Here is a 13,172-nt window from a genome sequence, read left to right as displayed (position 1 = left end):
AGCTTTGAAGGCTGGCTCAGCTCCCTTCTGAAGAAGCAGAAGTGAAAGTAACGTTAAAAAAACAGCCAGGTTGGCCACACCGAGTTGGGCCCCACCAGCAGAGCAGCCCTGCAGTGTGAGCTGCAGCTCTGAGGATTCAAACCTCCCTCCCAGACCAGCCTGGTTTGCTCTCGTGGCCGAAGGGACGCCCGGGAAAGGCTTCACATCCCTCTGCCTCGGGGTCCCACCTCCCACTTGTGATGCTCCTCCTTCAGTGCCGCTGCAGTTCACCAGGACTAATTAAAAACCTCGTCTCAAGAGCCCTAAGCCAGCAGGGAGGAAACTTTCGTCGTGCCAGGGGCTCATTTGTCGTCGGAGCCGCTCTCGGGCAGCAGAGCCCCGCGGGAGCCCTTGGTGCGCAGGCACAGCCCGCAGTCCAGCTCCACGTCGATGTCCCCGAACCGCAGCTGGCACGACTCGTTGCAGCTGCAGGAGAGACAGTGACGGTGCTCAGGGGGTTGTGGGCAGCAGGAGAAGCCCCTTGGGAGGCCGCTCAGGACCGTCTGCCCCGCGGTGGCACCGAGCTCGTCGCTCCCGGCCAAGCCACCCTGGGACACTCACGGACACCCACTTTTCTCATCCCATGACATGCACCAGTGATGGATTTCCCAGCCTAGCACGGGGTCTAGGGATTGTTCTTGCCCCCCTCCTCAGCTCCTGCACTGCTCCAGGGCCCCCCCAGTCCCCTGTCCCCCACGTACCAGCGGGATGCAGCCGAGTTGGCGCCCACGACGGCGACAGCGCCCAGGCAGTGCCAGCAGAAGCACATGGTGAGGAAGGTCAGGTTGCTGGGATCACTCTGATCCCAGCCTGGTCCTCCCCAGGGAGGGGACAGCACAAACCCAATCTGGTCACAGACAAAAGAGATGTCATTCTCTAGCACATCCCCCCTCTTTTCCTCCTGATTTTAGCCAAGCTGCTGCAGCTGACTATGGGCATGAAAACCCCAGAAACACCTGGAGCACTGCCCTGGGCACCCCCAGGCACCCTTGTCTCTCCAGACTGCCACAGGGGTGGGTTCCAGGAGGAGATGGATTCTCTGCAGGTAATCCTTAGGGCTTGCAGGGCAGCCCAGCATGGCCAGAGAAAGATGACACCCCAAAGGTGACATGGCCAGGCTGAGCATTTCCTCCTAGACCCAAAGGTGGGGGATTACATGAGAGATTTCCAGATGTTTCCAGTTACACGGAACAAGCAGAGGAAGAAAATGGACCTAATGAAATGAAGAAAAGCTCATGATTGTGGTTTCCCTCCCTTATGGGCTCCTATTTCCATTTTCCAGCCATTTCCAGGTCTGTCCACGCTGCCTATATTACACATGCACTTCTCCACAGTGCCAGCTCTGGCACCAAACCTCGTTTCCTCTTCTTATTTACCACGATACCCCAACCAGCCTACAAGTTTACCCCCAACAGATGTGCCCCAGGGGGCAGAGCAGCCCCGCTCCGCTCACCCTCCAGGGTGCAAAGCTCAGAGAACAAGGGGTACACACGGACCTGCCAAAGCCAAGAGCCCTGCAGGAGGAAGGAGCTGGTCCTGAGGGTCTCCAGGATGATGTGGTCTCGCAGGAACACCTCCAGGAGGGCACAGAGGGCTCCAGCAAGGATGGCCATGGCCAGCAGGGAGTGGAGGTGGCGATCCAGCGCGGCATCGCCGTAGTCACGGAAACAGAAGAGCAAACCTGCCAAGATCCACAACAGCGTGTTAGCAAGGACACCCTGGGGGTTGTTCTTTAAAAAAAAACACCTGAAAACAGACAATGCTCTAGATTTTGCCACGATCTGCCTGGTGGGAAGAGCCAGACATCAGCCAGGCTGCTGTCACCACCTTCACCCTGCACACACCACTCAACCCCAGCACCCGGGTCTGTTCTGCCCACCGAGGAGCCCCCATTCCTGCAGAGACCCCCCTGCCCCAGCCAGGGCTGTAGGGCTGCACATCCCTCGATCATCCCCTGTACCCCTGGGCCACCCAGCTGGCTGGAATCCTTCCTGTGGCTGGGTTCACATTTGGGGAGGAGCAGGGAGGGGGTGACTTGATCACACAGGCAGTGCCATCACACCTGCACAAACCCTCCAGCTCTGCCTGCACGGGGCCTTGCTGGTCCCAGAACAGCCCAGGAGCTGTCACACATCTGTCACACATCTGTCACACACCCCCTGGTGCTCCCCTGCCCCGTGCCCTGCCCTGCCCAGGCACCAGGACTGGCTCACCTTCGATGAGCAGAGCCAGGGACAGCGAGAGCCGGTCCAGGCCGGGTGGCAGCTTCAGCCTGGACTGCGAGACCATGTCCATGATTCCAGAGAGCAGGAAGAACAGGTAGATGGTGGAGTAGTGCCAGTGGGTGAGGTCTGTCCAGCTGTGTGTCTCGGGGCTGTACAGCTTCAGGTGGGGACCGGTGGGGACAAACTGCTCCACCAAAATCCCTGGGTAGAGGGGGGAAAGGTCAGCCCTGTCCTCTCACCCAGGGAAAGGACGAGGCTGCAGGAGAACTTCCCATGCAGGGCTGAAGCCACAGTGGTGTTTGCCCAGAGGAGAACATCCCAGTGTGCCATCAGCACATCCCCAAGCCCTCCCACAGCAGCTGCAGGTGTTTCCCATTATGAACAGCCCCAGCCTTATGGGACAAAGCAGCTGCAGCATCATTAGATATCGGGGCAGAAACTCATCATCATCATCATCATCATCATCATCATCTCTTACCTACTAGAGCAAAGAGAGCTTTGACAGCCCCCTCGAAGATCTCTGCACGCTGGGTCCCGGAGCTTGGCTGGCCCTCAGCATCCCCTTTCCTCCTCAGGTACTTCAGGGGGTACCTCACGGACCACCAGAGCCCAAAGATGAGGAAGAAAGTGCCCCTCAGGGCACTCCCGACGAAACTCGTGGGCATCGGGCTGGGTGTGTGGGCGGGACCTGCAGGGACAAACAGAGCCTGGGGGCTGACCCAAGGGATGTGCTGGGCTGATCCCTCGCTCAGCATCCCCAGGGATCCACAGCCCAGCAGAGAGGGTGCCCATGGCTCTGCCAGCAGCTGTGAACAGGTAATCCCAGGGGTGGGACATGGCTGTGGACACGTGTGTGTGAATGTGTGGCTGCACACACGGCCATCAGGGCTCGGTGCTACAGAACAACCTGTAAAATAACACCCAAGGAAACACAGCAAAGTTTTTCCTAATAAAAAGCAACACGACTATTATTTCCTCAGACCATAAACTCCCTCCAAACCAGGCAATTACCAGGGTGTGAATCCAGCCCTGGATTCGGGAGCTCCAGCCAGCCAAGGCTTTGGCAGGAGGAAGCAACCCAGGAACCATTAGCATTTCCAAAAGGAGCCTCATGCATATTCCACACAACCTTTTGTTTGACACAAGGGAAGAGATTTCATCTCCAGAGGAAGAGATCCAAGACTGAAAGCCTTGACACTGAGTGGGATCGATGCCACCGAGCACCAGGGAGGATGGAGAGGAGCAAAGGTACAGCAAATTTATATCCTGCACAGTATTTAAGCCCACACCCAAATTCCTGAAAAAAAAAAACCAAATCCCAGTGCAGCAAGGGCAGAGGGAATAAATAATGATCTTAGAGCAGTAAGCCTTTGGTATTACCTTGGGATGGTCTTGTCCCTTCCAGCAGCACCTCTCTCCTTGCTCCCTGTAAGCTTCTACCACCTAAGGAGGATTCCCTTTTCCCCTCCACGTGGTTTTCCGGTCCTTTTCTACCGCTGGGACGTGCATTACTCACCCCAAAGCTCCCACACCGACCTGCCCTCACCTCACAAATCACATCCTCAGCCGTGTTTATAAATACCAGAGCAAATTGCAAGGGCTGGATGAACAACTCCAGCACGTTCTCCGAGTCCTCCCACACTGGAAAGTAATGAGGCACTGCAAAAGGAGGGGAGGATGTGGCAAGTGCCCGGGGGGAAGGAGAGCTCTGCAGGATGTCCCTGGTCGGGTTTTGGCTGCAGAGCCCGAGTTGGTTGGAGTGGCTCGGCCCTGAGCGGCACCCACGGGGTTGGATGTGGAAATCATCATCACCCACTGCATCTGCGGGACACAGACAGCCCAGGGAAGGCTCTAAGCTGTGTTAGGGTTTCCTCTCAGGAGGGAAGTTACCAAACAACCTTTCAGGGAGGTGAGAAACGCCCCGTCCAGGAGCTGCTTTGAGGAGCAGGGATGCTCCCTGCTCTATTTTGGGTGCCTGCATTAGGGTGAGGTGGCTCATGCCCCAGGAGAAGCCAGGTCTTTCCTGATTATAGCCTGGACACCCAGTCCAGGGCACTTATCTCCCCTGCACAGACATCTGCATGCCAGAGTGACTAACAATAAATGGGATTAAAGCCCGTTTAGGCTGCACACAATTGCACGATAGAGAACCAAATTTTGCCATTGTCCTACTTGTGACTGCCAGGGCAACAGCCTGGAGCTGGAGTCAGGAGGTTACCCTGCTCCAGAGACATGTCAGGAACGTTAATGTGACGTGATTACCTGGAGGAGAGAAGAGCAGAGACCTCCCAGAGCCCAGAAATTACAAACAACGTGTCCCCCCTGCAGCTCCAGGGGTTGCTCCAAAGTCACACCAGCATCCAGCATTAACCCAGGGATTCATCAGCCCACACCCACCGACCATCCCCCCTTCACCTGAGTGACCAGCAGACCCAACCCACCGTTTCAGAGCCTTCCCTGGGATCTCCTGCCCTGACCAACCCTCTCCCCAGCAGAGCAGCCTCACTCTGCAGGGCCAGGGACCCTTTTGCTCTGAAACCTCCCAGCAGCTCAATCCAGCAAGGCTTTGGTAGCTGCTGTGAGTCTCCTTTGCCTCTGCAAACAGCACTTCAGGAGCCACCACACACCACAGAGTCACTCAATGGTTTGGGTTGGAAGGGATCTTAAAGCTCACATCATCCCACCCCTGCCACGGGCAGGGACATCTTCCACTAGCCCAGGTTGCTCCAAGTCCCGTCCAACACGGCCTTGGACACTTCCAGGGATCCTGGCATGTCCTGGGGCATCTCTCCCTTAACAGGGATGTCCCAAACCCACCCTCAGTCAAGCAGCAGTGTGCGTGTAACCCACTCAAACCCCCCCCACACACACCTTCCTTTATAAAACAACCACTGCTTTGCAGGGACACCAGACATGTTCCCAAGCAACAGTCCATTTGCACAGCTCACATCCTTGAAGCACAGGGAACATCCCCAGAGCCCCTCAAGCAGCCCCCTGAGGCCAGCCCTGACCCCCCTCACCCCAGCCCAGGCTCACACACAGGCTGATTGAGCTCTGAGTGAGCAGAACCAGGGAAGAGCAGAGACACGGGGTTATTTATTCCTCCTGTGAGCTGGTTTGGCTGTCACAGTCCCTGAAATAGGGCTGCAGTCAGAAGTTATTACCTGAGCTGCCCTTCTCCCCCCCCGCTGCTCCCGGGCTCTGCTGCTCTGCTTTAATGTCCATATGGGAGCTGCCTGCTCTGCTTAGGAAGCCTCTCCTGACTGCTCCCAGCCTGCCCAGGTTCAGCTCAGGAGACACAGCATTCCTGCCCAACTTCCAGGCTCTCCCCTGGAGCCACTGCAGCTCCAGATCCATCACCATCCACGACTTTGACCCCACTTGCTCTGGCTGATGTGGGGGGATCCATCCCTGTGGATTCACAAGCATTCCCTACAAGCACCCCTGGGTGCAACCATCAGCATCCCAGACAGCCAGCTTGTAGGCAGAGGGCAAGCCCAGCACCTGGCCATGGATGTTTCCTTATGTGGATCCTCCTCCATCCTTGGACACTTCCAGGGATCCAGGGGCAGCCACAGCTTCTCTGGGCAACCTGTGCCAGGGCCTGCCCACCCTCCCAGGGAAAAATTCCTTCCCAATATCCCATCTAGCCCTGCCCTCTGGCAGTGGGAAGCCATTCCCTGGGTCTTGTACCTTCAGATCCTTTTCCAAAGTCCCTCTCCAGCTCTTCTGGAGCCCCTTCAGGCACTGGAAGGGGTTCTAAACTCTCCCCAGAGCCTTCTCTTCTTCTCCAGGCTGAACAACCCCCCTCCCCTGCCAGGATGCACCTCCAAAACACAATAAGCCCCTAAAAAGGAGATAAACCCATATATTTCTGGCAGACTGCCTCCATCAGCACCACTTCCACCACTGTCATCATCCCTGAGAGATGGACTCTCCACACCTCCCTTCTTCCCAGGCTCCAGCAGCCACAGCCATCCCATGGCACTCACTGGGGTATGGGTGGAAGAATTTACCTGGGACTCCTGCCTGTCCTCCTCCCTCTCCAGAGGTGTCAGCAAGGAGGTTATTACTGGGAAGAGGCAGATAAAGGGAGAAGCCAGCACGGGGAGGTGGCTCTGAGACAGGATGTTTGGAGCTGAACATCCTGCAGGCCAGTTCAAAGCACGCTGAGTCAACCCCCTTTCCCAACCTGGGACACCTCCTGGCTGCTCTTAAAAAAAAAAAAAAAAACAAAAAAAACCAACCAGCAACTCTCCTGCCGTTTGCCCCAGAAATCAGGAGGAGCAGCCAATTCCTGTTGCCATGGCAACCGTGTATATTCAGTTGTTATGATGGGTTTGGGATGACTGGGAAAAGAGCCAAGAGAAGATAAAGCTGCAGCGTGGTCTGACGGGGCCAGGCCCTGCTGGAAGTCTCTGAACTGGCTTGCCAGGGACATGATAACCCTTTTAGGGGGTCCAACCATATCAAAGTTGCCTGAGGGCAGGAGATTTTCAACCAGGAGCTCCCAAACCTTTGTGAGCTCCACTTCCCAGCCTGCAGCAGCCAAGAAGAAGGGGACGACGGCTCTCTCTGCCCCCCCAGAACACAGCAACCTGTTTTACTCCTTTTTACCTCTCTAAAACTCAACACTGCCTCACACCAAGCACCCCCAGACACAAACCACCCCTGACCTGCCCATCCCCCTGCCAAGGGCTGCCCAGAGGAGCAGAGCAAGTGTCTCAAGGCAAATAAACCCCACGGGCCACCCCAGTGCCCCCATCTCCCTCCACAGCACTGAGCTCAGGGTGCAGGAACACTCAGCATTGCTCTGGAGCCACCAAAACCCACTCCCAGCAACATTCCCAACCCGGGATTTCTCCTGTGGAGCTGTGTGAGCGTTTCTCTTCCCATAAAACCAACCCAAACCCACCCCCAGCACACCCACAGGACGAGTCGTGCTGGAGCAGCACAGAAGCAAAGCAGCTGCACAGCCCTCCCCAGGGTGATGGGCTGTGCTCCAGCACAGCCAGAAAAGCCACCAAAGCCATAGCCAGGAGCTTTGATTCCCATTATCTCCATATCAAGTGGGAGGAAGGAAGGAAGGGAAAGCAAGAGGCTGGTGGTGGTGCTGGCACACAACCTCACCATACACCCGTCACTGCTTGTCTCCAGCGGTGCCTGAGGAGCAGGGGGTGTGATTGAGGGATGAACACACCTGAAAGAAGGGTCCTGGGCCAGCAGGGAAGCCCAGAGCAGCAAAGTTTTACCCAAATTTAAGCTCCAGGACCCTGTTATAACATTAAATCCAAGCATGGGGTGAAATACGACCCTCACAGGAACTCCTCCTTACAGACCTACCCCTGAAAATAACACACAAAGAGAGACATAGCTTTTTGTTGGAAAACAAACAAACAAACAAACAAACAAACAACAACAGGAGGACCATCAGGGACCTCTTTCAGCTCAGTTTTCCCTTCTGCAAGCACCTATCTCTACAAACCACCACCCCAAAGGGCAGTTAGCACAAAGCCCTTTCCCAGGCAACAGGAGTCAAATCCTTGGGGAAAGTGGGGAGAGGTAAGCAGGGAGGGCAGCAGCTGGAGATGGGAGGGGAGGAAACAAGGCCCAGCTGAAAAGTATCTGCTCAGAGGATCAGTGTGCCCTTTTCCATGGAATTTGAGGGGCCAGCAAAGAGTAAAGCTCATAGAGAAAGTTTCTGTGCAAAGGCAAACCTGGAATTACAGGCAGTGAAAGAAGTTTTTGGTGCATTAAACGGTTGAGGAAAGGGGGTTCCTACCCTTTGACCATCCCCACGAGAAAAATGAGAGTGAAACTGTGAGAAGTGGTTGTGAACAGCCCTGTGAGGAGACACCTGGAGAAAGGATGGCAATCCCCCCCCCAAATCCCAGAGTCATTCACACACACCATGTGAGCCAAAATCACTGTGGGCACAAACAGATGCAATTCCAGCACATGCCTGTCCTCCTCTTCCTCCCAGGGAGAGACTGGGGGAGGCAGATCTGTGTCCCACACCCTCCAGCTTCTCTGATGTCCTCGAGCTACAACCTGAACCGAATTTTTTTGAATTCATATTTTTGTTTCCCCCTTTTCCTCCTTCTCTCTCAGCTGTGACTGCAACATCCTCTCCCCGAAGGTTCATCACCGGCCTCGGTGCTAATGAAAAATGTGATAATGTTTGCCTCCTTCCCGGGGGTGGAGGGAGGCACAATCTAATTAAAGGTTTGCCAGCAGATGGATGGTTGTTCGGGAAGTGCGAAGGATTATTATTATTATTATTATTGTTATTATGACGAATGCTACCACCAGATTTCATAAACAGGCAGCAGGGGAGGTGAGGCAGGTGGTAAAAGCACAGGCAGGGCTTGTTGTGCTGCCCACACCTTGCTCTCAGCCCCACATTAGCGTGGTGAGCAGGGAGATCCCATCTCTGCCCCAGGAATGAGTGGCTCGTGGATGGGCTGTGCTGGGCTCCTGATGAAGGGTTTGCCTTCCCAGCGGCAGGAAGAGCCAAGTGCCGGGAAATTTGGCTGCTCTGGGGGGTGTTGTCTGTGCTCCTTTTGTAAGGGAAGGGCAGGACTGGTGGGAGGATCAGCAGCTCCTTCCGGCCGTGGATGAGCAGCTCACTCGAGTGACAAAATCCAACATCGGTTACACAAGAGAGAAAACACCCCCGGGACAGCCCTCAGGACATCCTGCTCCTTGTTCAATCAGCTGGCTCTGGATACAAATCCATCCCCCCAATGGGTCCAGTACAAACACACCATAATTCAATTCATAGAATCATAGAATTATTTAGGTTGGGAAAAAAAACTCCATCACCGAGTCCTACCTTCGAGTCCTGCTGAAAAAAAACCGCAACTGGTTGATACTAAAGTTGTGCTAAAAGCAATTCTCCCTGTAGGACTGCCTTAAAATATCTATAGGAAATAAATGCCAGGATGGCTTATGGTTGCACCTCTCTGTATAATAAACCATCTCCAGACCATTCACTCAGACACCTTCATGCCTTTGGGGACCTAAACTATTTACAAACATGTTTTTTAGCTGAACTGAAAATCCTTAATTCTCACCCAGAAAGGAACTCCAGTTGTAGTTTCCTCCCTTAATCACAGGATCTCTCCTCATTCACTGACCTTCATACCTCGGGAAAGAATGTGCTCCAGAGCTGGAAAACAAATTAGTGAGTGCTCTGCTGACAGTCCTGGGATGTTTGTAAGGAGCAGGGAGTTAATGAGGCAGACAGAAACTATTCCAGACAGCGGGTGCTGCAGAGGGAAAAGGTGTTTTGTGGCCACACAGTGACAAGGGCCAAGGATTGAGAGCGGCAAGGAGAGCCGTGAAGAATCAGATTAACCCTCTCCCACCTCCAAAAGCAAGGAGTGCTATCAAAAAACCAAAGCCAGCTTTCATCTGTGTGCCTTGGGATGGAAGAAAAAAAAAAAATCTCTGGCTTTTGGAGGTGGGTGGCTGCGAGGTGACTGCAGCCAGCCTGGAGTGTGCTCCTGGTGCCACCTGCTCCTGCCCTCCCCTGGCTGTTCCATGGGAATAGCGATGCTTGGGCTGGTTCCTGAGAGAAAATAATTCAGAGCAGGGCAGAAATAATTCAGAGAATCACACGAGGCCTTTTTGCTGGCCTGCAGCAACTCGGTTTGTCACCTTCCACCTGCCAGTAGGAGGTGGCACCTGCAAAATGGGTTGTGTGTCTCATGGCAGCAGCAGGAGGAGTTCTTGAGGTTTAGGGAAGCTGTTCTGCTCTGGCAGAAAAAGGAACATCTGCAAAATGCTCCTCGTGTTCAGCAGTTACAGCTGAGATTTTAGTGTGGTGTTTATCAGGTGGGTTGAGGGAGATGCTTCACTCTCCTCACTCCCAGCCTGCACCTCCCATAATCCAGCCCTGCACAATAAACTGGCCCAGCAGTGGGAATGCAGGAAATCTGGCACTCCAGGAAAGCTGCTCAGTCTGCAGAGCACTGTGAATAGCACTAAAATCCAGGCTCTGGAGTCTGCAACAGGCTCTTTCTGCACGTGGGGAAAGGGGGTTAAAAGATGCCTTCCCTTGGACTCGCCAGGAGCTGCTTTTCTGTGCAGCACAAAAATCAGCTGCCATCCATCCCCCTCATTTCACAGCAGGGAGGAAACCTCAGTGCAGAGCATCCTTCCTGCCCCAGGCACTGAGATACAAACAGCTGCAACTCACCTTGTGCTATAAACATAAATATATATATATTTATTAATATATTTATTGTATTTGCTGGTTTTAATCCCCATACCCGCTACGGGCGTATTTTCCTCCTGAATAGGAGGTGACATTTCCAGTCACTTTTTTTTGCAAGAAATTAGCTGGCAAAGGCAGCCTAAAAACAAACCCTGGGCCTGTTTCATCTCCTTTCCAGGCTGAGGGGGTTTACTTTCAATGGAAAACTGGGACGTTCCATGGCTCCCTGCTGCTTCACCGTGTGTGTTACAAACAGCGTTACAGTCCTCCAGGCTTTGCAGGTCTGAGGGATGGATTTGTCTAAGCTACTATTACACACTCTATAATTTATCAGTCTCAAATTTAAGGATATCAGCTCAGTGAGGATTTTTTATTTCCCGTTTATTCACTCTCTCAGCCTTTAAGTGATCACGAAAGCGATTAACAAAACCCCTCTTGAGTTCAAAGCTTCGGTGATAACATTCGTATCGTGTACAATCAAGCCCTGCTGGTGCAAAAACTGCCAAAATCTTGCATTCCACACTCTTTTCCTCGTCCTCCTCAGGGTGGTGCTTTGCTCCAGAGGCACCTGACCTCAGCCTGGAGCTTTCCTTGGCTTCAATCACAGCAGGTCAAAGCCTCCAGGCTCTTGGAAAAAGTCAGCTGGCCAAAGGATGCCCTCCATCCCTATGGAAACACACCTGGCAACCCGTGGGATGAAGCAGTCTTGTCATGTCGAATTTCCATGTCTCATTTTTGCTGTTGAAAATCACATAAAATGGTGCTTGGCCCCCAGCCAGCAATACCTGGGTACAGATGGAGGGCTCCTGCCCCCAGGGGCTCAACCTGCTGCCCCCACATCACAACAGTGGCTCCTCTCACTCCTCCAAAACACAGATATTTCATTAGGATTTTTTTTTTTCTTCCAGAAAACAGGTTGTCCATGTATTTAGAGAAGAATTTGCAGCCTCTTCACTCCTCATCGGAGCCGCTCAGGAAGGTGGTCTGGGAGTTGGGGTCACCCTTCTGCTGCCGGACCCCCAGGCTGATGTAGGGCTCTCCACTGCATCTCCTGAACCTCTGGAGGCACCTGTAGCACAGGAGCAAGAAATCACCGATGGCAAAACCCCCAGACTGATGCCACTCACCAGAATTCTCTCAACTAGAGGTCCTGAAATGCTGTTGATGGGGGACTGAGGGGTTTTTATTCTGTATAAAGTCTATTTGCTGCCTTAAACTGGACTATCCCTTCCGTAGCCCACACAGCATCCCTTAAAGTGGGACAGTGTCCTCTTCCCATCCCCTCAGAAGAGCCAGGCTGGGGGCTGGCACTGCTCAACCATCAGACAGTGCTCTTGTTCCTCCGCTGACTCAGGGACCTCCAACCACTCCAGAGTCCTTGCAAGGGAGGGGACAAAGTGTCAGGGGGACGTGGAAACGTTTGAGTTTCTCTATTGAATTACAGTTTGACTCCAGCACTCAGTGCAGAAGGGAAAAATGGAGTATGATTTACAGGAGCAGCTCTGGGGGCTCCATTATTTGACTTCTCCCCGTTTAATGCCCGTGCCTCCCACTGACACTGTTTTGCATTCTGTGCACTCACCAAACACCCTGTGTGCTTTGTCACCCTGCCCTCAGACCTGCTGGAGTCTGGGGCTGCTTATTCAGCTGTGACTTTGTCCTCTGGGAAGGGCTGGAGTACATCTGTGTCCCATCCCCACCCCTGCCCACCCCAGTTCTTGCCCAGCCATACCAGCAAGTGAGGGTGTAGTTGATAGCCAGGATGGCCACAGCAGCTGCCCAGTGCCAGAAGAAGCACATGGTGAGGAACATGATGTTGTTATGGTCCTCTTCATCCCACATTGGACCCCCCCAGGGCTGGAAGAGCACGACTCCAATCTGGGTGGAACGAGAAATTTATTAACTTGGGGGGGAAAAATCGTTAGAGAATCCCAGACTGGTTTGGGGTGGAAGGGACCTTAGACATCATCTCATTCCACCCCTGCCATGGGCAGGGACAACCTTACCCACCCTCCCAGTGATTCACCTCAATCCCTGTGGTGGCTGAGGGACTGAGACAGTGAAGCCCAGCCCTGAGTGAGAGGCCACACAAAGCCAGACTGTGCCCCAAATCTCTCTTCTTCTGTACCATATCCAGACACAACCGTCCCTGGGCACTGCAAACTCTGAGCCACCCTTTAAAACCCCCAAATTTAGTATTTTACAAATTCAGCCCAGTTCTTAACCTCTGAATAAAGGCTGGTTTGAGTTAGCTGGGGCTGAGAGAGAGGAGAGGAAACTCAGATTATTTTCAGCAGCTTCGTTTTGGGAGCGATTACCTCCAATTGATTTCTTTGCTGCTCCAGCTTCTCCCAAAGCAAGCAGCTGGCTGGATCTTAACTCAGCCATTTTATTGCTGGGGGGGGATGTTGCCTTTTCCCACTAAACCAGGGGGAGGGCTGCAGGGTGCATTAGACACATTAAGCAATTAGTACTTGGTTGTTAGATACTGTTGTTGCTCGCTGGCTTTCGCTCTTCCCCCCAGAGAAGCAATAAGCCAAGACTAACAGCTACTCCAGCAGAGATGACCTGTGAGAAGTAAACCCTCGGTCTGGGTTATGAGCTATTTATGAAGCCAGCCTGGCAAAATGATCCTTCAGAGACGTGTGATTGGGGTGTGATGTACAGCTCCCTCTCCTCTGTCCCCA

The 13,172-nt window shown here is 53.6% G+C and overlaps 2 protein-coding genes across 2 annotated transcripts in view; both read right to left on the bottom strand.

Moving 5' to 3' along the window:
* Window positions 1-219: 219 nt before the first annotated feature.
* LOC114071141 (transmembrane protein 45B-like) lies at window positions 220-6,304 on the bottom strand. Its single transcript, XM_027908845.1, has 7 exons — window positions 6,281-6,304; window positions 3,645-3,760; window positions 2,743-2,952; window positions 2,253-2,465; window positions 1,536-1,720; window positions 741-886; window positions 220-465 (listed from the first exon to the last, which is right to left on the bottom strand). The coding sequence occupies exons 3-7, from the start codon at window positions 2,927-2,929 to the stop codon at window positions 342-344; spliced, it is 855 nt and encodes a 284-aa protein (XP_027764646.1). The 5' UTR covers window positions 2,930-2,952; window positions 3,645-3,760; window positions 6,281-6,304; the 3' UTR covers window positions 220-341.
* Window positions 6,305-10,753: 4,449 nt separating this feature from the next.
* The window catches only part of LOC114071139 (transmembrane protein 45B-like), a 5,516-nt gene continuing 3,097 nt past the window's right edge, over window positions 10,754-13,172 (bottom strand). The window contains exons 4-5 of the mRNA XM_027908836.1: window positions 12,218-12,363; window positions 10,754-11,554 (exon numbers count right to left, since the gene is read on the bottom strand). Coding sequence (XP_027764637.1) covers window positions 11,437-11,554; window positions 12,218-12,363 — 264 coding nt within the window. The 3' untranslated portion in view covers window positions 10,754-11,436. The remainder of the gene's footprint in view (window positions 11,555-12,217; window positions 12,364-13,172) is intronic.

Source organism: Empidonax traillii, unplaced genomic scaffold (genome assembly GCF_003031625.1).
Source record: "Empidonax traillii isolate 1590-97213 ecotype Southwest subspecies unplaced genomic scaffold, ASM303162v1 scaffold1861:size54644, whole genome shotgun sequence".
Lineage (NCBI taxonomy): Eukaryota > Metazoa > Chordata > Aves > Passeriformes > Tyrannidae > Empidonax > Empidonax traillii.
Note: the sequence above shows the minus strand (reverse complement) of the source record. Positions and strands in the feature narration are given on the sequence as shown.

Excerpts from the sequence above, each read along its gene's own strand:
- LOC114071141 (XM_027908845.1), bottom strand. The coding sequence starts at position 2,929 with ATGCCCACGAGTTTCGTCGGGAGTGCCCTGAGGGGCACTTTCTTCCTC. Across the intron at positions 2,466-2,742 it reads AGCTCTCTTTGCTCTAGTAG|GGATTTTGGTGGAGCAGTTT; the intron begins GTAAGAGATGAT and ends CCCTCTACCCAG. Across the intron at positions 466-740 it reads AACTCGGCTGCATCCCGCTG|CTGCAACGAGTCGTGCCAGC; the intron begins GTACGTGGGGGA and ends TCTCTCCTGCAG.